Here is a 27,855-nt window from a genome sequence, read left to right as displayed (position 1 = left end):
GGGACTTCCACCTGCCCGCCGGCCCCGGGACCTTCACACCCCGGCATCAGCCTTTGGGGCGCAGTGGGGTCCACTCTCCCTTGCTCCGCTCCAAATTGGAGGAGGGGGGAGGGAAAAAAAAAAAGTTTTTTTCCTTCTGAAGCTTTAAAAAGTTTTCCCTTCTGAAGCTTTACTCCAAATCTCTCGTTCCCAGGGTGTTCCAGCGAACAGGAACTGTAGTGTGCGTTCATTTCCCTTCTGGCAAAGCTAGCTTAAAATAATAACAAAAAAGGTCCTGCAACATCGCAGTACGAACTGAGCCTTTCGTGTTGGTGCCTCGCTTGTTCTCTGCTAGGCCACGCTTAAGAGGTTTTCGGAGGTGCCTTTAGTCTGCAAAGGCTTTCATGCAAATAGCTCGTTTACTTAAAAATCCAGGGAGGGCAGAGGGGCCACAGCGGTCCGACTCTTTCCCTTCATCTTCCCATTACTTGTCCAACACCTTCTAAAGAGGTACTGAAAAGGCAGGTTATTATGTGCTGAGAACTGGTGTGGCAACTGTTGCTTGCCCTTCATTAACGCTGGTGTTTAGCTGAACGACTTGACCTGAAGTGGCTGGAGCCTCCCGGGGAAAGTTTTCACTCCTTTTGTTGTGTGTTTTTACAGAGTTCCCCACCGGAGCAAAACCCCTTCTTTCCCATTTGCTGGCTGGTGCCCTGAGGGTGACGAGGCTGAAAGTTTAGCAAGTTCTGTGCATAACTTCACATCACAAGAGCAAGTGCGTGTTTCCCCCCCTCTTTCTTTTTCCTGCTCCTAAACGCCTCCTTCAAGTTCGCAGCTGGGCAGGACTCCAAAGGTGCAGCAGCAGCAGCAGCAGCAGCAACAAGCCGGAGTTCAAAGTTAGCAGTAAATTGCACAACTTCCAGCTCATCGCTACGCTCAGTGACTATTAACAAGCTGGAAGGCGCTCAGGGAGAAAATAGGGGAGAAGGGAACACCCTCGAATTGTTTGGGGATCGCTGATGTTATGCTTCTGCCGCTGGGATCATGGCTCCCTTTGGAAGGAATTTATTAAAAACCCGGCATAAAAACAGGTAAAGTGCGTGGGTACGTGGAGGAAAAGGGAGGGCGATATGGGATGGATTAATTTTATACTTTTTTTTTGGTTCTGGGGGAAGGATGTGTTGCTCCGGACCCGCGCCGCTCCCGGGAGCTGTAACTTCGGGGCTCACCTGCGAGCGGGACCGGGCCGGAGGGAGCGGCTCGGCGTGTGCGGAGGGAAGGGGCGCCTCTCCGCCCCCCCGCCCCGGACCGGTCTCTCCCTTCTTCGCCCTGGCTCTTTTGGCTCCTGGGCAATATTCTCAGTGAGGGGAGGATAGCTCTTCCTGGCTTTGAGCCTCCCCCGTCTAAACCAAGGGGAACGCTGGAAGTCCCCCGTCTCAACAAGGTGAGACTGGGCCGGGGCTGGGAGGAAAAGCTGGCGGCCCCGGCGTGCGGGTCCTGCCCGCGGCGGCAAGTGCCGGCGGCCGGGGCGGACCTGGAGACCCTCACCCGCGCTGGGAAAAAACTCCCCGGGTTTCTCAAAGGAGGGCTGCGGCGGGCCGGGCCGGGCCGGGCCGGGCTCCCGGCCCCTCGCCGTCCGCTTTCCCCCCGCTTCCCTGGGAGGGAGAGCCGCAGCCTGCAACCCCTTAGGATCAGCCCCGTCCCCTAGCTCGTCCGCTGGCTATAAGCTTGGGAGGTGGGAGAGCATCGATCTTCCAGCGTGGGCAGGGGGGATGCTTTCTTTGGTTAGCCTTTAGTGGGAGCTGGACTTGACTGCCTATGGTTTTTTGCCTAGAAAAATGTTCAGGGTGACAGCTGTGGTCCCTGGGTCGGCTCCTGCGAAGTTTCTTTATGGGGACTTTGCCCCGCACGATGTGCGTGCTTCCACAGACCGCGCACATCGACTGTAAAAAGAAGAAAAGGAGTTATGTAATCATTTTAAGTGCTAGGATGGCACTAGATTTTTAAAGAGTAAATGTGCATGGAGTGGAGTAAATTTTTTTGGACCCTGTGGAATTTACAGTGGCCGAACCCATCTAGCTAAGACTGAACAGAAACAGAGCACTGAAATTTTGGCTCAGCGAGAAACTCAAAAATCACTTGTAATCTCTTCCCTGCTTTGGCTGGTGCTCACCACTGAAATTTGGTTCATATTTAAGGGTACACAAGGGAAAATCTTTTCCAGAGGGAATATAATTGGGCCCTAAAAAGTCGTGTAAAAATGTCCTGATTTTTTTCCAGGTTTGGCTTTCGGTTTTCCCATTTGATCCACTGAAAGTTATTCTGGGGGGATTGTCTTTGTCGGGAACCTAGCATATTATATGGAATATAAATCAGAAATACTGTAACAGTCAAGGTTTAAAAAATAGGATACTATTTTAGAATTATTAATATTGTAGGTTACTGATTAAACAGTGTATTTTGCTAATGTGTCTGGAAACAGAAAAACTTCGATGTACTTCTTATGTGGCCATTTTATGTTCAGAAGATCTGGAAAGGTGGAAATGAACTTTGACATTAAATTGCTTTTACAGAGATGTAAATTTATTACTATTAAAATAGAAGTTTTGCTACTGCCATCAGTTACCTGAATAACTGTGTTAAATCACAAAGCACAGTTCCATTTCATTCAGCGGTGAAACTGTTTCTCTTTTGGACGTTTAAAATATCTTCATACTAATTGCATCAATCTCACTGTGTTTGCTGATCTGACATTTTATTCCTCAGGAAAAGAAAGTCATAATCCAAAGCTTTAAATAACCAATAAAAATTAAAATACCAAAGGAACCATTACTGTGAACATCTAGCACTTTCTTCTCATTTCACCCCTCCCATCCACCCCGAAAAAAGAAATTAATACCTTTAATGGTAGAGAGGTGGTGTGGCAGTAAGAAGGGGCTGAAAGTCTTGTGACTACAGAAATGGCAGGGGGATGTGTGTCAAGAACAAAGCAAACTACATAATTCGTAAGACGTGTTACTATCTATTCAAATATTTAAATTTCTGTGTATTCAACGTTAGCTTTTGATACTGAATTTTGAGAATTAAACTTTGCTTATGCAGTTAGTAAAAGGTTCTTTTAGTATGATTGAAGAGCTATGTAATAATTCTTTTTTTCATAATAATTGTATCTTTGTGAACTCATTTGAAACCTTGAAAAGGAAGTCAAGTGAGCTTAAAATCCTTGACTGTGTTGACTGTGTTGGAGAGTCAGAACTTGTGGCTCATTACCTTGTCTTAGTTTGCCTACGTGTAAAGAGGGACCAAAAAGGGACACACATATGTGTATATATTTAATCTGCTGCTTTGTTTATTAGGTCTAGTGCTTCTCTTTGAGAAACTCAGTTTTTGTAACAGAAAAATTATTGAGTGAAGGTGGAGTACGGGAGGAGCAAGCACTCTCCTTCCCTCTCTTCCTACTTTGCTTTTTCACTGAAAGTATTTAATGACCGTTAACTACATGAAAATATAACTCCTGAGAGTTATAAGATAAGCAAATGAGGAATAAAATCTGTGTTTACAGGAGGAGGACATAAAGCTAAGTCAAGGCAACAAAGGTAGTTGGAAGAAGAGCCAGAAGGAAAATGAAGGCGTTACAGTCATTTGCTCAGATAAGAAGACACACCTCTGTAATTAGTGCTTGCCTTGCAGCATTGCCCAGAGGTCCCAGATCAGGGCCTTGTTTCAGAGCAGGCTCTTCACATCCAGATCATAAAATGTCAGTCTCTAGCCCCAAGACCTCAGAGTTTAAACACAGAGGTTACTCTGACTGTATCTGTGTCTATGAGGTATTTGAGCAAGAGGCGGGGGATGTTGGCTGTGGTGCCATGAGCCTTTAGAGAAAGAAACTGAGATTAAACCTCAGGAAGACAAAACCTGTGCTGAAATGCTTCTAGTATTTGAAGGAACTTCAGTCGGTATTACTCTCTTGGGCCGCGGAAATCTCACTCATGCAGAGAGACAGCACAAGGCCTAGGTAACCATTAGATCACTGTAAGCCCTGATTTGATTTCAGAGGAGCAGCCGCTAGGAATGTGGCCCCAGCATATTTTTCTTGGCCAGAAAGAGAATGAGTGATATCTTGATATCTTTTCAAGAGTTATGAGAAGTTTTTCTACTATTCTTTGACCTCCTGTGACATCCAGAAATAATCGTAGTCCTCAGAGCGTGTATGTGCTTGTCAATGTGTCCCCTGGAAAACAATACATCCAAAAGGTAGCAAGTCTATGCCCCACCCACCTACAAATCCAAATGTGCTCAGCAGGGACAGGCTGTACCCTCGAAGGCAATAAAGGAAAAGGGACAGTTTCCTGCAGGACTAAGCCTCCATAACATGAATAAACTCAACGGGATTTATTTTTTATGCAAATCTCCTAAAGATGCTATTCTCTGGGAGTGTGAGGAATGCTTAGCTAACATCACACTTTGGAAGTGTGGTGATGTGAGGAAATGCTCAGCCCAAGATGGAGTAAGAGAAAGGGCACTGAGTTCTTTGCAGGCAAGGTCTAGTATTGATCTAACACATTGCACTGCACAGAGACAAAACAGCTCCCTATCCAAATATGAGCAACAAATACAAAGCATATATACCTGCAGTGTTTATGTACCAGGGTTTCACATTGTATACAATTTCCTGGTTGCTAAGTAGAACAGGAATCTGCTGCCCATTGATTTTCTGTAAGTTTAGGACTTCTCTGCTCTTGGGTGCTAGATTTGGTCACTTCTGAGAATGGGTCTTTAGGTTCATTTAAATACTTCAGATGTTACCCACCATCTCAAGGATATCTGGATCTATACTGTCTTATTTGCCCAGTGATCTCACACCAAGAAAGCTGACCCCATTGCTGTTTCTCTTTCATTGAGGCCACTTCCTTGTACGTTTCACATAAACCTTACCCAAACTTGTTGAAGCTGTACTATTCCATGCAAGTTGTAGCCAGGGAAGTAGCAGTCTGAAAGGGAGAGGATACAGAGAATCCGTCTTCTTCACATAGTTGTCCTTGATGCTGTAGGGCTGTCCTGTTAAGCACAAATAGCTTGAGAAATATTTTTTGCCAGTGTAATTCATACTGGTCCTAAGTTTACCACAACCATTTGTATGCTCTGTTGACATACAACACATCTGAACCCACAGTACTGTTTGATGATGAAACAGTCGTGTTACAAATCTGTTATTATTTAAATGTATTTATTGCTTTTGCTTTTCCTTCCTGTTTTTTTCCATCTTTTACTGTCAATGTCTCAGTGCCACAGCAGTTAGCATAGTGTTTCTGTATAGGAGCAAAGATCTACTTTGCCTGTTCTTTATGTCTGCCTCTCTTTAATCAGCTCATCTGTGGTTCACAGGTAGAAAGAAAGACCATATATATCTATTCATTCGTACGGATATAGAGGAAGTTCTTCCTGTCCTGACAGTCAGAGGCCCCTCCCCAGTGAGAGAAACATGCAATTATTCTCTCAGGTTTTATATTACAAGCACAGGTTAATGAATTAGATTAGAGACTTCATCTATCTGATACTGACTTGACATTACCATGTTCCCTCCCTTCCTCCCTCCCTCCAGTAGTTTCTCATCCTACCTAGTTAGCACAGTGATTTGAGTATTACTCTGTACATCTCTACGGCTCTACGGTCGAGTACACTGCTGTACATTTTAAACCTTGGTGAAGCAAAACTGAAAATACTCAGCATTTAGGTTTGGACTGGAAAAGCTCTTGGAGATCAGCTGCTTATCTGAATGAACTGTGTGTGACCCACACTGTAAGGGGATCTCATGGGATCATGTGAGATGTCTAATACTTCTCTTGGATAAGCATACCCGGAGAAAAGTCTATATGAAGCTATAAAGGTGCTTTTTGATTCAAGACTACCAGGCATTTGGTATGTATGTTGGAGGGGGTGGATAAAAGCTTATTTAGAATCAGTGGTGCTATCTGTGTTAAATTTTTAGTTTGAAAAGATGGTGCTTGTTTGGTAATGGTGGAACACATTCTTCTTATTGTTACTTTTCCTTGAGCGTGAGATGTGTTAGTGAACTATCAAAGAAGAAGTTCCTTTTTGAGCCAGAGTTCATACATTATAATTTGTTTTCTGGTCTGGCTTGTCAGCTTTGTCTCAGGGGTCAACACAGTTGCATACATTTTCTAATAATCTTTGTACATATTTGTTCACTTCACTTTCAGGAAGAGCTTTTCGCCTAGCAAAACACTAACCTTATTTCTAAAGAGTTAATTATCTACTATTCCAGGAGGGCAGACAGCAATTTCATTCCAAAGGAGTAAATAAAATGAGTAATAGATGTGTGTAATACTACACCATCTAAGGAAAGAGCATTACTTAGGTTAAGTTGAAGCTAATCTGAAACACTAGTATAACGTAGAGTCAGGCTGATAAGATACGCTTCAGAAAAAGAAACATGTTTTTAGTAATACAGAAGAAAAATCTTGCTGATCAGTGTTGATTTCCTATTTTACTGATGAAAAAATAGCACTTTACATGGAGAGAAAAGACTCACACATGTTGCTAAATGTGTATACTTCAGTAGAGAGATGTAAGTTTTCAGAGATGGGGATTTTTTAAAAATTCTAATAACTTTAATAAAAGTCAGTGATAATCACAGAGTAGTACCTCTTGATTGATCTGCAAAGGTCAATTCTGACTTACACTCAGAAAATCTTATTTTTTTGTTTTGTTTGTTTTATATGGTGAATAATAACAACTTAAAACTATGCTCTTAAACATTATTATTTGCAAGTATTAACATCACACATGCTGTACAAGCCTTAATTAGTTCGTCTAACTTCTGTATTTAGTATGTAGATAAATCTTTATTAATAGTGACAGAAAGGATGATGCAAGATAAAGTTTTTGTTTAAGACCACACACTAAGTGAAGCCTAGAACTGAATGTTGGACATGTTGGTACCCAGTTGTGTGCACAGGTAACTGAGCTATTATTGTCACGTCTATTGTTTCTCTTATGTGTTATGATACTCTCAAGATGGTGACTTTCTGTCTTCTTCTGCAGTGTTACTGTGCTAGCAATTGCCCAATATCACACAAGACACAACAGATAAGAGTCAAATGGTTTCAGGATGAACAGAAAGAAAGAGTGACCAACCAAATGGAATTAGAGGGGAAAATAGATGACTAAATCTTTTTGTGTAACAAAGGCCAAAACCATCCTCTACAGAATGTAGGTACTAAACAAATACAGTTCAGTGTAATTTTCAGGGAGGTAAGATACTATATTACAGCCAAATGTAATGCAGAGTTCTCTGAAAATTTCTATCAGATCAGTTTGTGTCTAGTTTTTTTTTTAATCAACTATTCCATGCCTATGTCTCCCATTAGAAAAAATTACTTAGAACTGCTGAGTGCAGTATAGTTTTCATGCAAATTCTGGTGATGGCATTTTACCTTCCAGGGTTGTAAATTTTCCACGGACCTGCAAAATTCTTGCAATAAAAATGAGAATTTTTCATAAATCATTTCTCATGTATATGTGTTACACATAAATATAAAAGCCAAGAGCTAATTAGTGATTTCAGAAGTTGCATTTTTTGGGGACCCTTGTCCAAAATAAAAATTTTGACCACCTTTCTGGAACCTGCCTCAAATGGGCACCCACTAGTTGCCTTTTCCTGTCTTGACCTATCCAGAAATGCATTTAAGGTGCATGAGTTAGTGATAATGATACCAACTTGTTTGTGGCCTCAGACAACTGGTAAGCATACTTAGTTTTCCTGAGCTGTAATTTGGGTGATAATATTTACATGCCTCAGGAAAATAAGTAGGGCATGACTAGACAGTGTAAAATCTGTAGAAGTGCAGAGTGTGAAAGCCAGTTAGTGGGAGAGGTATGAATAAAATCCGGGAGTTCCTTGTTTCTAATTCTTGTACAGTCCACTGGAGCTGGCTGCCATGCACAGGAATGAGAATACACTGAGGATTGTTTAGGTTTGATTTCACATGATTCAATGAGGAATTTTCAACTGTCTAAATTTTTTCATCATGTTAAAAATGGCTTGTGAGGAGGGTTGTAACATCACAGAAAGGGAAATAAATAAATAAATGCCATGTGTATCTTAACAGATTTTGAGGTGGTTTTGTGAGGTGAACATAAGGAAAGAAAGTTAACTTTTGAAACTAAACATCAGAAAGGAAGTTTTTCACTGGTAATGATAAGTTTTCATGTAATTATGTTTTTAATGCTATGAAACCTAAGTCCTGATATCATGTGGAGAGGAATAAAAGACACTAAACTTGAAAGAAAATTTTCCAGTGCAAGTTTGACACAGCTCTCAAGTGTGCTTTATTTAAAGATGTGCTTCTCTTTCACCAGCTTTTTCCTATTTCACTCTCACTCCTATCTGCCTGAGTACATGTTTGCCTCTGTCAATTTGAACCATTTAATTTGTAGTTTAGATGGTTACATTTTTTGAACATTAGCATTAGAAGAAGCCAGGCTACTAAATTATTTCTTATGTTGTAATCTTGGAGGTGATGTAAACCTCTGTTTTCCGAGTTTGGGTTGGTTTTTTGTTGTTGTTTTTTTTCACATTCATTAGTCAGCTGCAGAGTAATGATAGGAGGGAAATATATTTATACAGAGGGTAGGTATTTGCTGTGAATGAAATACATAAATATAATTTGTCTATTTTAAGGGTTAAAACTGTCGATCTGATTAATTTGCTTTCTTTATTCTCCACCCATATCTGTTCTTATTCATTAATGTAAAGAATTCTGAGTTACGAATTTCCCATCATAATGGAAAATATAATCAGCTCTCTTGAAAAGCACAAGATATTTATTTTGTCCTCCTTTTAATAATACAAAACTAACAAAGCTTAAAATAAATATGCAAAAGCATAACATGCTTGCGTTCGGGGACAAAATCAGATTTATAAAAATGTAATAATCTATTAGACCAAGTTTTGTTTTGGTCAGGTATAAATATGTTTACCCTACTTTAACTTGTAAGGATGCATGACCTCAGTGGAATAATGTAGTTGAGTGAAGACTTCTAATTTTTAAGAGAGTCTGCCCTTGGGTCTTGAACCTGCAATTTGCTCTGTGTTAATAGATTCCTTCTTCCATGTGGAACACCTTACTGTGCTTTCCCCAACCTCCTCCAAATTCAAAAGGATTATTTCTACAGAGGGTAGTTTCCACTGTGAAAGCACTTTTAAACTACAAAATTTTTCAGAGCCACAGTTGGGGCACTGTTTTGATGACATAAAGTACGCTTCATTTGTCATAGGAAGTTACCAGATTCTGCTCACTAATCAAAGAGTGGCTTAATGATATTTATAAATGCGGGATCATATGCCGATTTTCAACTGCTCTTGCTTCTGTTGGCTTCATAATTGGTAAACTGGTGTTCTGAACTGTTGTTTCACTTGGACGTTACCTGTTGACAGACTTCCTCTGTACTGACTGCTAAGGCACTAAGTGTACTTGTTTAACTTGATTATTGCCTGTGTCTGTCAGGGTCACTTTGTTGTTAGTATCCTGTTTTACTGAAAAGCTCTGTACAAATCCAGTTTTCTAACAAAAATTTAGGATTGGTATTGACTTTACTGCCCTTTCCCAGACTTCTGTTACTTTTAAGGTCTAGGTAGATAACTAATCATGAAGGCCACTACAGGTGTCCGACAAAGATCTGAGTTATTTTTGGAACTGCAGTTGTGGATGGTCACAGTACTTACTTTTACTGACACTCATACTGTTCATAAGATTCAGGTACACAGTGAAACACAAAAGTCGAGCTTCATCTTACTCAACTTGAGCCATTGAAAATTTAGGTATCTAGTCATCTAGGTACCCTTTGTAGTTAATGGATACAACTAAACACTTCCAGAGGGCAATTCATTCAGCCTTAGACAGGCTTTCAGTATGGGATTAGTCATGCTTTTGGAGGTGCCTATCTTATGCCACTGATTACAGAGGAAGGTCAGAAAATTATCTTTGACTACACATCTACATTTTAAATAGCTTAAGGTAGATGACATGAGCTCCACCCCAATCACTTTCAAAGGGAAGGTCTTCATGGAGCATGCTCAGACTTTGTAGAGCACCTAATTAACCATCTTTTGTACCATTCATTTTAGAAATTAAAAGGGGAATAGTGAATGGAGAGGTGAATTACAGGTGGATAATGTATGATTAAGGGAGAACCATCCTAATAGCACGGATGTCTTCCCTGCCCCTGCCACAAAATTCCTACGTGATGTTGGGCAAGTCACATAAACCGCAGTTTACAAAAGTGGTTATTCACTGCATGTTCCTCATTTGCTATTTCAGTGTCCTGTAATCTGTTTTGCACAAGGGCTGAGCAAAGGAAGTTTATGGATGTCCTGCTTTGGACATCTCTATAGATACCAATTCAGTTACCCAGAGTGGGAACTTAAATGAGTGGATAGCTTTGGTCTAAATCTTTTTGAGCTTTGGTTTGTAAAAGGGAGTTCTCTCCCTACAAGAGTATGTGGAGATAAATTCAGTAATGTATCAGCTTGTGAAGCAATTGAATATCTGGGGATAAAAGACACATAGCAAAAGATTAAATTAAAAAACGTGTCTTCTATAAAGGGTAGTACCATACACAGGAGAGAAGTTATAAAATGAACACATAACCAACAAATGTAAGTAACAGGGGCTAGATTTATGAAAGAGACTTTGGTACCTAAATGTCATTGTAGTCACCTAAGACAAGCTTTAAGAACTTCTGATGTTCACAAAATTATGATTAAATCCTGAGGTAGTAACATTTTGACTGGCAGCACTCCCCAGTCACCTATACTCCTATCATGTCTTACACCAGTCCTGAAAACCAGTCTTGCAGTTATGTGCCTCCTTCACACCTTACCAAAATTAAGAAAAAGGCAGTCTTTCAGCTTTTTCTGCCACGAGGTCCCATCTAATAGCTCTGTTCAGAGCATGTGCAACAACACACAAAGTGCAGCCAGGCGCCCCGGTGGCCAGAACCCCCCTGTGAGATGCCCACCCTGGTGTCCTCAACATGTATGTGTCAGGAAAGCCCTGTCAAGCTATTCTAAACTGAAATTCTCACAGTATTTCCTGTTGAAGCTGTTCCATTTTGTGCTGGCTGGTATGAGTTACAGTAATCCGGAGAAAGACAAGGATTTTTGTTGAAGGCTTCAGTGGGAGAAGGGGATCAGGTTTTTGGTTGCTGTTCTAATTAATATGGTATTTTTTATGCAGTGAATATCTGAATGTAGTGTAATATTACCTAAGTCCTGCCCTTTTGTTCATGTTTCTGACTACTTTAGGTCAGTTCCTGCTGAACTTGCTGGTGTCAGCAAATCCTGTTGTTAGGAGTTGAACTCTTCCGTGGCACTTTTTGTGGAAGTTTAGGTGTCCAAGAGGGATTATGAATTTCAGCAGTGGGGAAGACACCTGAAAGTTCTAACACTCAGTGTCTGCAACGCCTCGGTAACTTCTGTGGCTCTGGCAAAACTGAGTGTTTTCTCTTGTATGCATTCAAGTGGGGCAGGGGTTCGATGTAGGGGAGAGAATGCACCTTGCTATGGATACGCTGAATCAAATTAATTTTCATTGAACTAAATAGCATGGAAAACTTTAATACCAACACTTAACATTTTTGACTGCTTGACTGCAACTTAAGCATATTGCTTTCTGCTAAAGTGTTTGTGCATGGTGGGCATATATTCAGTATATTAATGCATATATGACAGTTTGTGTTGTATGTGATCATGTAATGCATATGTGTAGCACATAAGATATACTGTCACATATCTTATGATAGATCTAACCTGTATCATCTACATCTGACATACAATAAAATATATTACAAACCCCAAATCATCGTATAGATAAAAAATATGTGCAGAAATAGCCACTTCTGTAGACTGCATACATATGCATCTACATATTACAAAACCGTGTACATACAAGGGTTCTTTAAAAGTCAGAAGTGACAAACAGAATGTGAACGTGTCACGGAAGAATGCTAAATACATATATTTCTCCAAACATCACAGAGTTGTTCGCATGGCAGAAGGAAGAATGCCTTCATTCAGCTGTCACTGCGGTATCCATTCAGCTTATGAAATGCCTTGTTAGAAGTAAACTGCCTTTTTATCCTCCCTGAGCTATGAAGTCATCTGAATTGCTCATATGTTGAAAGGATCCCCACCTGCAAAGACATTTGGATATGTGAAATAAAGAAACATTGGATCAATTTGAATGTTGACTCAGTCTGACTTTCTGTGAACTAAAGACAACAAGTAGCTTGCAGTGTCTTTCTAGTGTCACAGCCTCCTTGGGATAATCACTATCCTGCCATAGATGCGTCTCGCAAAACAAGCCCCATTATTTCTTGGGCCTGCCTTGGTCTTTGGCCACAGACACCTGGCCTCGTTTGGCTTCAGCTGTGATCACTGCAGGTTTTTGGCCCACACCTGCTCTCACGGTTCATCACAAATCCTTTGCCAGGGGTTACCATCTCTTCAGCTGCATCAAATTTTTGAGTGATTTCTTCCTAAACTGTTCAGTCACATTTACGTGGGTTATCTTAGACTGTTTAACGAGGCCTTTATCTTTATGGTCTAATTCATCATAAGTCACGTGGTTTGGAGAACAGTCAGACAAGGAGCTCAGCTCCAGTGGGAAGGTTGTGATGGACAACTGACATGGCTATGAGCCTTCAGGTGGCCCCAGCTGGGAACTCATTATCTGTACTCATTATGTCTTTTCTAGAACAGTTTTTGGGCTAAAGTCATGATAATTCAAATATTTTAGGATTCACATGGCTTTTTATCTGAATTATGGAATGTCTTTCCTCTGCAGTCAGCTTCCTTCATCTTCTCACAGCTAAAAATTGTGCGTGTGTGCTACTGGACAGTATTCTCCATATCTCTTTCTCTTGCCTATACTTTCTTCTCTACATTAATCCAGTGAGTTTCCCATTACTCTTGATCTTTATGATCCAACATTAACCTTGCTTTCAGACAGCAATTCCTCCCTTCTTGCCTTCCCTATCTCTATTGCTCAGCTGGCTAGAACTAGTTTTGCAAGTTCGTGTGCCCTCTTTAGCATATCCATTGCTAGGGCAGAGCACAGTTGGTAAGGTTAACAATTTATTTCATTTGTTCAGTAGCTTCTTCAGAGAGGTTGTGGTGATATTTGAGAGACCCTATCAGCCTGTGCCTGACTAACTACATATTGAAGCATTCATTGATAAGCAATTTTAGAAAATTACTTGAAAACATAAGCTGCACAAATCTCTCAGATTGTCAATGGACACTAAAATACTTCAGGTTTCTTTTTTTAAAATTTATGTCCACTCTTCTTGTTAGCATAATTATGTATCTAGTACTCAATTTAGCTCTTCAAGGTGAAAATTTATATAAGAGTCCACTTCATTATCTCGTCTTTTTTTTTCTTTTCAGCTCTTCAAATATTGTAAGTAATGGAACACATTAGTCACTGAATTATCTTTCAGAAAGTTCGAAGGAGAAATTTGAAAAAAAAAAAAAGAATTGATTGTAAATGAGGTCTTGATAGAACCCCTTTTGAGGTGACATCGTCAATATAATTTAATGAAAAGAAATGAAACGGGGAAGATCATACAGTATAATTTCAAAGCGGGGTGGTTCACTCTCTGCAAAATTTATTGCAATAAATACAGAAGAAAATTAAAGCCCATCCTGCCTTTCTCACTAGAACCCAACTCAGGGAGCACTACTAAAAAAAAAAAAAGTTTTTCCTTTTTTTTTTTTTCCCCCCAGGGTTAGCAAGCTGGAAACCCTTGGTTAAACTAGCAGAGGTGGCACAAGCAAGGAGATGGGAATGTCAGGTAGACATCAGATTGCATAAACTACGTCATGAAATCTTAAGTCATACAGTTGCTAACCTATAAGAGTAGATTTAGCAGTAAAAATAGTATTTAGGATAATCACTTTCCTAAGGTAGTTATCTTGTAAATAATTTTGTATATTTCAGGGATGGGTCTGGGGAGTGCTGGGGTGTTTAAAAACAGAAGATAAAAATACTGATTCCTACAATATTCCTTTTCAGAATCACGAAGTATAGTGTCCAAACTCTGAAATTCACCACAAGCTACTGCTAGAGCAGCTACAGAAGTAGTTACAGTAGGTAGCCATCAGGAAAAGACGATAAGGAAAAGAAGAGATGCTTTGCTGAAACTGAGTTCAGCTTGGGGAATTGGTGAAAAGAAACCAAGTCCATCTGGACTTTCTTTCCTTTCATTGTGAATAAGGTTAGCATCTGCCCCACATGGTGCCACCAGGAGTAGAGAAGAGGTACATTGAACTGTCTGAGCCATGCACTGTGTGTAAGGGTTCAGAAGAAGGTAACCATTCCAGCCTCCTTTAGCCCAGGGAGTATTGGAAAGGTGGCATGAAATCTTATTATTTCCTTGTCTTTATCTTGTTCCTTTATTCCACTTACCTTATTATCACTGGTCTCCATATAGTGTGCTTTGTTCATGTTTTGGCAGTCCAGACCCAACCACAGAATGCTTTGTGTTTATTTCTTCACTGGGCAAGATGTCAACAAACTCAGGGAAGGGAAATAGTATATGTTTGCCTTTCAATAAAAGCTGAACTGAATTTCATGGAAGAACAACAACAAAAATCACGCTTTCAACCCTTGGAATTCCCCTCGCTTCTTTGATCTCAAAAGCTCCTAAACAACCAGGGTGCTTCGAAAAGGCAGTTATAAAAATTCTAATGGGAGCAGTTAGATAAACCAAATTTCTGCTAGCTGTAATAGCGGCTCCGACTTTGTCATTTAGAAGCCTATGTTCTAAATGAGCTATAAATGATTCTGCTTCCTTTATATTATTGAAAGTGATGGAATTTTAGACACATTCTGTGCATTATTAACAGGACACCCATAAAGCTTGTATAGTTTAACCAGTACTTAAATAGGCATAGGCACTTAAATAGACACAGGAACAATATAGAGAATTATATTTTTGCAATGTAGCAAAATTTTTGTGGTAGGTAAAAAAATACCAAAATACCAGTGGCATCTTCATTTGTCAACTAGTGACAGCGATCCACTGCCCAAAATCAAGATGTAACATTTGGTATATTGCTATTCCTAAATTTTGCATGTTACTTACTAACACTGAGGACTTTGAAAATGCCCATCTTCCCATTCCCCCCATCATGGTCTAAAGAATTATTACTGCTGAATATGCCAGTGTTTGTTTTGGCTCTGGAGTTTTTCCTGGATCTTCCATTCCTGTATCACAGCTGCTTCCTCAGTAGCCATTGCAATATGCACATCAAAGCATGTTTTCCCAGTAAAGCAAATTGTTAATGTTATTGTTGTTAATCTTGGAAAATATTTTGGTGGACAGCTAGCTCTTCTCTGTTCTCAAACCTCCACTGTGTCAGGCCATGACAAATACAGACCTGATACAGTGAACCTGTTACCTGTCATGGCATTTTGTGTACACAGCACCACTTGCTGATGTTCCTCACTGCAATTCCACACTTTTTTTTGACTAATATCCACCTACCAACCTTATGACTTTGCATATACAATGGAGGAATGATGATTTGTCTGACAGGAAGGCAGATTTAAAGCATAGATGTAATTTATAGAGAATGCGTACCCTTAGGGGGAGAGGAATAATCTCAGAGGTAAGACAGGAGAAAAGGGCAGGGGCAGATGCAGTCTTCATCTGAATGGAGACTGCAGCCTTTGCACTTGCCTGTAGGTTAAGTGATTGGGAGCGTAAATACGGTTTAGGGCAGAGCTAACAAGTGAAGGGGAGGACTTAGTAACCTTTTGGTCACCTCTGCTGAAAATCTGCACTTGAACTTTGCAAATGAGATTTTGCGAAAGAGTGTCGGCCACTGGAGCAATGACAGAGGGTTATGGCACTATTAAATGGGGGGGCAGCAGGGTGTTCAGGATAATCCACCGTAACTATCACTCTTATCTAGTGATCAAGGTGTATAATTCCTCTTACAATGTCTTTTATTTATTTTTTTCTGTTAGTGCAACATTCTGAGGTAGTGCAATTTCTTGGCTTATTTTCTTGGTTTATACTATAGTATAAACTCTGCTATCCATCTACTTATCAGATGATAGAACTATTACTGTCCTTGTTGGTTCTTCTTGTTGGCTGCTTTTATTTTTTTATATCTATTTTAAGTAACATCAGTGAGTTTTTTTCTCTTTTTATTTTTCTTAAATATTGTTCCCTGTTCAGGCACCTGTGTCCAAGAAGTACAGTTATCAGAATGAAGCACACGATTTCCCATGGGATTTTTACTGAAGTCTGACATTTCAAGTCAGCAAGGACTCTGGTGTGAATGACTTATTTGCAATAAAATAATTATCTTACAGAACTTTAAAAAAAAAACCCAACTTCATACCTTTCATATTATTTATTCTATGACAAAATAGTACTATCCCATTCCAATTCAAAACTATTTAACTGAAATTTGTTATAGAGCACAAATATAGTGTAAAATGATTGGATGAACAGAAATTTTCACCATAGGTCATTGCTGAATTACAATGTGTGCAATTTTGTACAGTAGCTAACTGAGGTAATGGCATTCCTCTGCAGGAAGGATTAAGAAACTAGTTATAGTTTTAAGTGCACAAATGATAATTGATATAGTACATAATTTTCAACAGCTGTTGCTAATTAAAATGTTTTATAAAGGCTTCCTGACAGTCTGGGAATCTTGCTGAATTAAAACTTTATGCATTTAAAAAGGAATTACAAAATGAACATAAACTTATACCAGGAGAAATGTGTTGTACATAGCTAGTTAAAATAGCCTTTGTTTAAATTGTTTTTTTTGTTTCAAATATTCTGAAATATTTCAATTAGAACATCCAAACTACTGTCTATATGTGTATGTTTGAAAAATGTCACAGGAGTATCTAGATGCCTAGTTTTCATGTCACATGAATATCTAGATGCCTAATTTTCTTTTAATAAATGCCTATGTACATTTCTGTAAAGGAGGAAGCTTTATCATAGAGCAACATTAATTGGATACAGAAACAGATGGTAGAAGTCTTCCTGTCTTCCTGCAGTATTGGGACCACTCTGATTATCTATATTGAAGGGGATTGTTGTTGTTGTTATTATTATTATTATTATTATTATTGTTGTTGTTGTTGTTGTTGTTGTTGTTCATAAAGCACCAGCCCTGCCTTGCCATGATACTTTTTAGCTAGACATTGCCCTGACTTTTGTGTGATGCAGAAGGGAAGAAAGACCAAGTTTCTGACAAACCATATATGGAATTTCTATCTCCCACATGATATGGACATTAACTGTGCCTCCATTAATATTGTTTTTTAGGGATAGGTGAAGGGGGATGGGAACGCAGTTAGTTAATAGGCTGTCTTGAATCCCTAAGGCTTTGGAGTAATTCCAGCTTCATTGAGTGGTGAGAGAGTAGATACTTCCTCATTGCTGCCCTTAGGAAACTCAGAAGCATGTAATCTACTTAGGCAGGAGGCATACTGAGTATAAGATTTGGCCTTTATTGCTTTCTGAAGAACTTTACAGAAGGTGACAGAAAGTTGAGAAAAAAAGTGGACTAAATATGGATAGTCTGAATAAACTTAGTGTGAACTTTTAATATGATCCATTTGTGCCTGAAAGGTTGAAATACTTCTGACCTCAGCTTTCATATGGGCTGTGTATTCTTTATAGCTTTAATGTTTAAACTCACTGTCAAAAATGTGTTTGGATCAAATTAAGTTAGAGTTTCTTCCAAGCAAGGACTGCAACACATGGCACCAATAGCTTTACTTTTTTTTCAAATTTCACAGATAAAAGTCCCACAGAGCCAAAATATGTTTTGATCTTTTCTTTCAGAATGATCTTACACTGTCACATATATGCTTTTATTTATATATATATATGGTAACATGCTGAGATTTTGAAAAATAAATAATGAAAGCAATATTATATTATAATTTCTAAATGGAATGTAGTGACTGATAAAATAATTAGCCCTTATATACCCTGACGTGTAAATATCACTGGTATCAGAAGCTCACAAATGACATGGAGCATGTGCCCTATGCTACAAATGCAGGTTGTTAGTATCAAGTAGGTATCCCTCTAATGTTGGCCTCTCCTCATTTCCAGCAAGTAAATATAATAAAAGCCATCAGATTTCTTTGATAGGTAGTTATGGCTGGGATCTGAGACACAGAGATAACAAGGTTATCAGCAAGTGCTTAAACAAGGCATGTGTTCTCTGGGCCCTTGCACATGAAGAAAACATTTATGGGTGCAGAAGAAAGAGAAGACCATAGCACAAATACATACTTGCCAAAATCCAAGTGGGCAGATTTGCGTGCCCCAGCAAGCATGCTCAAAGGCCATCCCCTTGAAAACACTGGATTATTAAATGCTTTTGTGGCAGATGTCTCTTGTTTTCCCAGGATGTTTCATGCCATTGTGTGACACCTTTTTCAAAAGAGAGCAAGTGGCTCAGCAACTGAACATGCTTGGCTGGGAGGTTGTTTCCCGTTGTGCAGCGTGGCGGGTTACACACGGGGCACAGAAGGTCTTGGTGAGGAGCAGGAGCGTGCAGCTTGAGAAAGGGAGAGCCTGCTGAGAGGTGCGGGGAGCACAGACCCTGCCTGGGTCTGCCTGAAAGTTTCATGTTTCTCAGTGGATTCCAGGAAAGCACTGAGATGGCAGACACCAAAGCTCTAGGCAAGGCCTTCACTGCAAGGATGTAGTAGGCAGCATGAGGGTTGTCTCTTAAAGCCTTTTTTTTTCTGTTCTATCACTTAGTCGCTTTTGGTTTCTCCATTGAAGAAGTGAATTGTTCTGGATGGTATCTTGACATAATGTAGGGTTTTGTTTCTTAGAAGTTTAGAAGCACTTTGGTCTTACTCTGGGGAGGTCGTGTCAACAGCATACCTACCTGAGAGCTCTGGTCAACTGAGGACCCCGTCACCGCAGCCGGTCAATCATAAACCACAATTATCATCTGATTTGCTGCAGATCAGACTGTATGTTCAAATGTGCTATTGAGAGGGTTTATGATGTCCACAGGAGGCTGTTTATAAATTACTGTTCTGTTGCTTTTTTTGCATTGCAGATGATAGTTGTGTTGTGTGGCTTTCTGGGTCTTACGTGTGCTGAAATGTATTTATGCAAGCACAGCATCAAAAATAAATAAATGAAGAGAAGAAAAGATCTCAAAAGTACAAAATTTGTTTCATTTTCTACACTAAAATTGGATAAGTTAGTTATATGATTTGCTAGCATAATACTAGAAGCAATCCTTCTGACATAAAGAATAATTAATTACAGATTATGTGCCACTTGCAGATGCAATGATGAAAGAAAAAAAGGTGACATTATTACACTAAGAAGTACAAGAATATTCCAACCGACAAACATTTGTACTGTCTAACAGATACAGCTTTGTGACATCTGATTAACAGTAATTTAATTCATACCTAATAAATAAAAGCTCTTCCGCCTCTGAAAATTAAGATTATAAAACATGATTTCCCCAGTAAATTGGTGAAAAAATGACTAAGCTATTTCACACAAATGGCTTTCCAGCATAAATTCTTTGATGTCAATTTTATAAATTATTAAATTGTATATATTTTCAAGCAAAAGATTAATGTATTGCTTTGTGTGCCATTTATTTCACCTGCAGATTTTTTATTCTATATAAATTATTTCAATGATTGGGAGGAGACAATTAATAACATGTTTTTATCATGAACATAATCTCAAGTTTTTAATCCCTTTCTGAACACAAAAACTTTCATGGTCATGTTGACTTAAAAACGTTTCAATTGGTCATAATGACTTAAAATTAGTAAAGCATTAAACAATAGTGCTAGCAAGGGGTTCACAAAAATGTCTTGGATGTGAAATTCCTAGCCATTATCTAAGTATATTTCAGTTACTCAGTTTGATTAGTTCTTTGGGGACAGTACATCAAGAAATACAGGAATGTTGAGAATGGAACTCCATTGTATTTTTCTGTGAAAGTCTACAAAGAATTTATTACAGTGAAGGGAGAGAAGAGTTTTACCTGTGGTTTTTTTTTTTCAACAGAGACAAAATATTCTTTTAATGTCAATGATCTTTCAGAAACAATGTATTAGTCTGCTAACAATATGATATGTAAGTGATCTAGTCCCAACAGAATGTTTTCTGAAATTAGTAAGGAAAAATGAGCATCTTGTAGACATGGAGGTGAAATTCTAAAAAGTAGGGGGATCCCTTTATTTGATTGACACGATTGGTTGTAAAACTGTATGTTGCATATTTAGGAAGAATGTTAAAATTTTCAGGAAGGCAAAGAATTACATGTTTGATATGTATGTTTTTGTGCCGGACATCCTTTAAAGTTAGTGCATATCAAAAGTGTTGCTTCCAGCGTTTAAGCTATCTCATATTTTGTGCAATATAAGTACATGTTTTTGTTTTGTCTATACATTGCTGGAATCTATTACCTTTCTTCCCCTAGGCCTGAATAATAAATTAATGAAGTGTATATCTGACACACAGCAATCAGCTTGTGCTGACACAATCAAGCCTTTGTGTGAGGTCTATAACATGATTAGAATGTTTTTTTGGGTCATCATGAAGAGAAGCAAAGAGTAGAAGGCATAAAACTAGCAATCAAAACAAACAAAAGAGATTGGAAATCTATTTTTGACCATTCTTAAGCTTAAATTCTCATCTATTCCTGAGCAATAAGTGACTTTGCAAAAAAAGATAGATCTGCATGTTCTCATTATCATCAAGGCTTTAAAATCATAGATGGTTAAATAGAACATTTCAGTGATCAGTTCAAAGGAACAGAATTCAAGCCAGAACTAAAAGCTTTAAAGCCTGTTTACAGCAACAGCAATAAACTTTTGAAAAAATGAAGAAGTTGCCTAGCTAGTTTTGAATATGTTGCTACTGAAATTGTTTTTCAAGAAAGTCAAACATTTAAACTGGATAAACACCTTAGCTATTAGAGACTCATTAATTGATAGGTTATTAAAAATGACAGTTCTTTTTCTTTCTTTATAAAACTGCAAAATGTCAAGGCCAAGGAATCAATAAATATAAGAAGCTTGCCTCTCCATTAAAATGACCATGTAAAAGCTGATCTTGTTGCTGAATATTATTATTTTTAGTATTACATCTCAGGAAAAAATATCATTGTCAATGACCAACATTTATTCATGATAAGGAGCTCCAAATTTGATTACATCTTCCTTAGTATTGAAATGACTTCATGGATTTCCTTATAAATTATAGTAATAAATTGAACAGCAAATGGAATAATCAGCATCTAAACTAAGCTATGAAGTTATAGTATGTAGGTCCCATGTTTAGTTATCTTTACTAAATCTACTGCCATCTGAACCATTCCTGTTACATTTCTCTGACAATAAACCAGAATCTGATTGGATTACTCTCACCTGTATTTAGCTACCTGAAAATGAGATATTTAGTTGAAGGTGGTCTCTTGTAGTTAATGAGAGAAATAATAGCTTCATTTGAGGATTCATGCTGATGATCATAGATAGTTTAGGCTGTGGTGACTTTCTCCTTGGAGGTCTGCTCTCCTCCCATGACAAGGAGGAACTTTTGTGGTGAATTTATACTGAAACCTTGACTTCCACATGCCTAAGTGAGATGAATTCCACTGTGTATATGGAGAATCTGCTCTCCACTTTCTATGAGGAAAGCACAGCTTAATTAAAGATGTTTCTTAGTATTAGCATCTTCTTGTATCCTGAAAATAAGTCTTTAATAATTGTTATGCTGTGATTGACATGCTGAGGCTTCATTTTTGTTTGGCACTACTTGAGTTAACTATGATTAAAAAATTATACAATAAAATTTACTTAAAGGTGCATGGTAGGCCACATCAGTTTACCATTTTATAGTGGAAGATAATAAAGAACACTTTTGATTTTTTAGATTATATTAGAATTCCGTGGCACTGTAATTCTTGCTAATTCTTTTTGATTAAAAAGAAAGATCAAAAATTTAGTGAGGCTACTGAATAAAAATGAAGATAATACCTGTTGTGACAAACACATGGAAAAAATAATGAAAGAATTTGCACTTTACAGTTCTGTTTTGATCTAAGAATTACAGCGAAGTTTGGAAATTTTTTTTCTTTTATCCTTTTCCGTAAATGTGACAATATAATTACAAGGTGTATGTTACATATGCTACATACATATATATATATATGTGTATGTATTTTCATGTATAAGCTACTTGAATTCTTTGTGTACGTGCATGTTCATACATTATCCATTCCTGCAGTGCTACTACTTGTTTTGGACTTCAGTATGTTAAATACGCTATAGACAAGGTAAAGAAAAATCCTTCCCCAAAAAGCTCAATGTGAAGTCTGGGTAGACAGGTGCGTTGTAACTGAAAAAATAACAGGGGGTGATAGAAATGATTGAAAACAGTAATTCAAAAATGTTATTTTATATCCATATTGTTTGCAGAGATCCTGTAGAGATTGCATTACTATAAACAATGTATTTCCATCAGAAGCTTGCTTAACTCCTGCTGAAGTCAGTGGGAAGTCCATGTAAAAAATGGGTATAGCAAAGGTATTTATCAATACACTAATACTATGGGGTGTCTGTGGGGTTTTCAAATTTATCTGAAGATTTACTAATATCACAGAGAGAAACTGTCTTCATAGGAAAGCTTTAAAGGGGCCAGGAGGAAAAGAGACACTAAGCTTCTGCTTAACTCACATAAGCTGTTACACGCTAAAAAGATTGACTAGGAGACAATATGGCAATCAACCAAAAACAAGAATGAGAAAAAAATAGGAAGAGTTTCAATGTGCAAACAAATTGCACAAGACTCTCAGAAGACCGCTAAAAGACTGAGATAACATATATTCCCTGAAATGTATTTATTGATTACAAAAACTACAGGAAAGATACAGTCTGAATTTACTGCTTCAAAGTCCCAGGCTAGTATTTCTTATGGTTTTATGCCTATTTAATTTTTATTTTTCTGTCAGTACTTTTATAAGTTGAAATTCAATGACTGGTAATATACTTTTGTTTCTAGGTCAATTATTTATGTATCAGTAGTGAACATTGTTTAAGATACCGTATTTTTGATAATTTATTTTGCATAATTTCATGCTTAACATACAATGTGACTGTAGTTTATCTATTTTTTCTTTTTATATCTGTAGTGTAAAACAAATACTGAGTTGTTTGACAGTCACAGCTGACGTTGCAATTGTCTATGTTTCATTTAACTATCAGTCTGTCAACAGACAAAAATATTTCTATAGCATCCTGTATTCTGTAAACCTAAAAACCTTACAGATACTGACTTTTTAGCATGACATACTTAACAGTAATGCCATTTAATATGATATTGTCTGTCATTCCGTCCCCCCTGTTTAAACTTGAATATTTCTGTTTCTTTGTGCCATTTTTCCATTTTCTATGTCTGTGACATAAGCTTTCCTATTTTGAGAAGTAGTCTATGAAAACATTATTAATCTTCTGAACACCAGTTTTAAAAAATAATTACTGTAAAATGCTGGCCTGTAAGAGGGAGCTATTGAAGTGGGAAAATGATGTCATTACTCAGAGTAATCTACCAAAACACAAACTTTACAGAGGAATGTTCCAAGACCTGGAGCAATGTAGTTGGACAGAGCTCTCCTGTGCGATGATACTAATAAACTCATTCTTGTAGGTTTTATTAGTACTCATTTGCAGTCTCCCATCTTTTGAGGATTATTGCCTCCTGGTCAGAGTGGCAGCTAGAGTTGAGTCAATCATAGTTCAATTTATTGGATTGCAGTTTGTCTCTCATGTTGTGTAGTAATTAAGAAAAAGAAACAAGTTGGATTGCTTTAATAATCATAGGGTATAACCCTAATTAAGCCAAATAAAACTCCATTCCTACTACATCTCAAAAGACTAGAAAAATACTGTGAATAAGTAGTCCCAGATAGAAACAAATGTAGTATTAAGCCCTTAGAATATTGTCCAAATTGTCTTTTTCATTTTCAAGCTTTCTCTGTCCGACTGGGTTAAATCTCATTCATGCAAATGAACTCAAAGTGATACCAGAAAATCCAAAGAAAGAAATGCATTTTTCCTCAAGGAATTTATTGTTTTATCGTTTTAGGCAAGAGGCCAAATCACCAGGTCTGGGCAAGCAGCAAACTATGCACGTGGAGGCTAGAGGACAGGAATATCCTGGACAGGTTCCACAAGGCCACTCTGCCAGTGGAGGCCCATAGCAGTCCAGGGCTACTCAGATGGGGACAAACTTAAGAGTTAACTGTGAAGTGAACTTCTACATTTGGTCAGATGAATAGCTCTCTAGGCTCCACTGATTGTATTGATTAGACAGCTACAGTAGCCATCATGGGATCTTAGACACCTGAAGTTAGGTACCTCCGTGTATAAGGAGGTACCAGCTGCCAATGTCAGGTTAATACCAAATTCATTGGATTTTATAAATAAATAAATAAAAATTTAAACTTTTTACATTTTCTGGCATTTCTGTATCATTACAAAGGATATAAAATACAGACCTATATATGTCTTCTCTCACAGTTGGTATTCTCTCACAACTCACTGGAATTCAGGCTATTTGATTCTTCAAGAAAAGCAACAAATTCTTGAGACTTTGAAAAGAGTGAAAAATCTAGTGAAAAATCACAGTGGAAAACAATGGTGTTTATGCTTGTGTGGGTGCAGGTGTGGCAAAAGAGCTATAAATTTATCCTATCATCAAGTTCTTTTAACTTAGATGGTTTTCAGTCATCTCTTCTCAGTCCATCTATGTTCAGTGCATATTTGGAGGCATGATTCTTCCCTTCAGAAGCCTTGGTGATATTAAGAGCTTACAAATGTTTGCGCAATGTCTGTATGATGAGAACAGATATGCAGATCTGAAAGTTATGTTACCCTAGGACAGTCTGGAAATGTAATTCAGATTGCCAGACTTTATCACTTGTTGTTAATACACACTTATTAAGGTACAAACCTAAATTTGATAAAAGGCATTTTGTGTGAGATTCACATTCAGCTGGACTAGTAGTAATATTAAAGTATCAGCTGAAATGGGTGTGTTTTTCTGTTACTTAATCCAAAGGTATTTCTTCAATTTAAACAAATATATTGTCTTGTACAGTAATATGGGAATTTTTCAGTGTGGTAGTCCTATCAGAATTATAGCTATTATTCATACAGTCTGTGCCATTGATATGTAATTTATATTTGGTCTCTTCTTGTTTTCCAGGTCTCCCAACAAGGACATGGCTTCAAATGAAAGAGAGATTGTGGTTTGGGTTTGCCAGGAAGAGAAGATTGTATGTGGCCTGACAAAGCGCACAACTTGCGCAGAAGTGGTTCAAGCACTGCTTGAGGAACATCAGGCAACATTTGGAGAGAAAAAGGTCCTTTTTGGAAAACCTAGTGATTACTGCATTGTAGAAAAATGGAGAGGCTCGGAGCGAGTACTTCCTCCCTTGACAAAGATTCTGAGACTTTGGAAGGCCTGGGGGGAAGAACAGTCTAATTTGCACTTTGTGTTGGTAAAGTCAGATGCTTTCCTCTCATTTCCATTGTGGAAGACAGCTGAAGCTAAGGTAGTACAAAATATAGAAAAACAGTGGGAGCTCAGTCCAGCAAATTATATGAAGATGTTGCCAATAGACAAGCAAAAGAAAATTGTGAGGAAAACTTTCCGGAAACTGGCCAAGCTTAAACAGGACAGTGTTCAGCAAGAGAGAGATAATATGGAGACACTGATTCATCTGATCATTTCTCAAGATCATACCATTCATCAACAAGTCCTTAGAATGAAGGAACTAGATATGGAAATTGAAAAATGTGAAGCAAAATTCCATCTAGATCGTGTGGCCAATGATGGAGAAAACTATGTGCAGGACTCCTATTTAATGATCAATCCAAGTGAGCCTGAGCAGCAAGGGAGTAGGCCAGAAGATCAAAAAGAGATGCATGACTATTTGAGCAAAAGTGAGGGAATTTTACAGGCTGAAGAGAGACTGAAACATCACAAACAATTAATAGAGAAGCTGTGTGCTGAAATTGAAAGAGAGGTACGTGGTATATGCACAGAAAAAAATGGAGATGATGTTTGCACAGAAGGAGCTGCTAACGCCGAACTGGAAAACTCAAATTTGGAAAGTGTAAAATATGAGCTGGAAAAAAGTATGAAAGATGGTCTGAGAATCAACTCATACTTAAGCTGCATTCAGAAAGAACTTACATACAGGGACTCACTGCTTCAAAAGAAGGAAAAAGAATATGAACTTCTTACAGAAGAATTTAATTTACTACATGTTAAAGACAACATTGAAACTAGGCTTCCATCAAATGAAGAGCCATCCAAGGGCAGTGGCATCTCCAGTAACAGCATTGCTGTTCCTGGCTTTGTTCATAGAGTGACTAATCTGGACATAAACGATACAGACTCTGACACTGGAATCAGCTCTACACACAGTCAGGACTCTGAAATAACTTCAGGGGACATGGTACTGTTGTCAACATAGTTGAGAACAGTCACGCATTTATGAAAAGTCATATTTTGGAGGATATTTATAAGAATTAGTAAACCTTGTTGTCTTGAGATTTCAGCCCTTCAAGATGTTAAAACTGTGGCATCGCTTTAGCTGAGTAAACAGTATCTATTTATGTGCTTTAATAGTATTTTTGTGCTTAAATGCATGGGCAGTCTCACGGATTAACTGCCAATAGGTGCAAGGTTGTTGGCTTTGCTAAGTCAGGACAGACTCTTTAGACCTTGTAATACTGGTAGTGAAACAGGAGCATTCTGACTGGCTTGGACCAGAAGTCTGGAGATTTAATGTCCCCTAATCTTTGGGTCCACTTCTGCATCTCTCTAACTTTTTAGGAATGTGACTTAGAGATTAGACCAAACTAGACAGCAAGCTTGATTTTCTGCTCTGTTACATTAGCTTTATTCAGCTGGAGTTTCCATGCCATGAAGCTGCTGTAAAGAAATATATAATCAAGCATGTAATCTGTTAAAAATAGTTTTGTAGGATATTGCAGGACAAAAAAAATGCAATTGCATTTATGCTGTATATTTAAATTTAGTTTTGAGTTATCAGGATGATACTTTCAAAAACACCTAAGTCCCATTTTAAAAATTACCTTACATAAAAACATAGGTTTTTAATTTCCATTCTCTTTCAGCAGCGTTTAACTGCTTCTAAGATCCTTAAAACCCCTACTTCTCTGCTGTTACCCTGTAGTTGCCCCAGTGATGCTTAAGTCCACATAGTTTCTGCCAGCGGGCATGTCAGAACTGCCCACGTCCTGCTTGTGCGAGACGCTCAAATCCCAAGCTCACACCTAACCTTGGGGGCATTTTCAGCAAGGCTTTCTCCTGCCTATCTCACCAGTCAGATCCAGTGTCTTTGGCCTCCTCAGATCATGACTACCAAATAAAGCATAACAGAAAGGACAGGCAGGAGCCAGACATTTTTGGCTCTGGCTAGACACTGTTTCCCAATAGCCGGGTAGTTACCATTTTCACATAGCAGGTAGGTTGTCAAATCCTGTCTCATGCTGTTTTGGAGCAGGGATATGGACCTGTAAATCCTACTTCCTTGGTGAGGACTTTGGGATACAGCTAAAGCTGATCCACTTTATATAGCTAATTAAATATTGGGCCCCAGGAAAAAAAAAAGGAGGAATGCAAAACATGAGAATTTTACAACTATGTGGCTGAGTCAAATGTTTTCACTTAGGATGTAGTAGTTGATCTCAAATCCTTCTCCAGCACATTGCTGTG

The 27,855-nt window shown here is 38.3% G+C and overlaps 1 protein-coding gene across 1 annotated transcript; it reads left to right on the top strand.

The window, feature by feature from the left end:
- Window positions 1–976: 976 nt before the first annotated feature.
- RASSF9 (Ras association domain family member 9) lies at window positions 977–27,055 on the top strand. Its single transcript, XM_075491635.1, has 2 exons — window positions 977–1,070; window positions 25,312–27,055. Exons 1-2 carry the CDS (start codon window positions 1,024–1,026, stop codon window positions 26,585–26,587), a joined length of 1,323 nt encoding a protein of 440 aa, XP_075347750.1. The 5' UTR covers window positions 977–1,023; the 3' UTR covers window positions 26,588–27,055.
- Window positions 27,056–27,855: the final 800 nt, after the last annotated feature.

This window comes from Mycteria americana, chromosome 1 (assembly GCF_035582795.1).
Source record: "Mycteria americana isolate JAX WOST 10 ecotype Jacksonville Zoo and Gardens chromosome 1, USCA_MyAme_1.0, whole genome shotgun sequence".
In the NCBI taxonomy this organism is placed as follows: Eukaryota; Metazoa; Chordata; class Aves; order Ciconiiformes; family Ciconiidae; genus Mycteria; species Mycteria americana.
The sequence above is the reverse complement of the archived record's forward strand: the minus strand, read 5'-3'. Positions and strand labels throughout refer to the sequence as shown.

Excerpts from the sequence above, each read along its gene's own strand:
- RASSF9 (XM_075491635.1), top strand. The coding sequence starts at position 1,024 with ATGGCTCCCTTTGGAAGGAATTTATTAAAAACCCGGCATAAAAACAG. Across the intron at positions 1,071-25,311 it reads AAAACCCGGCATAAAAACAG|GTCTCCCAACAAGGACATGG; the intron begins GTAAAGTGCGTG and ends CTTGTTTTCCAG.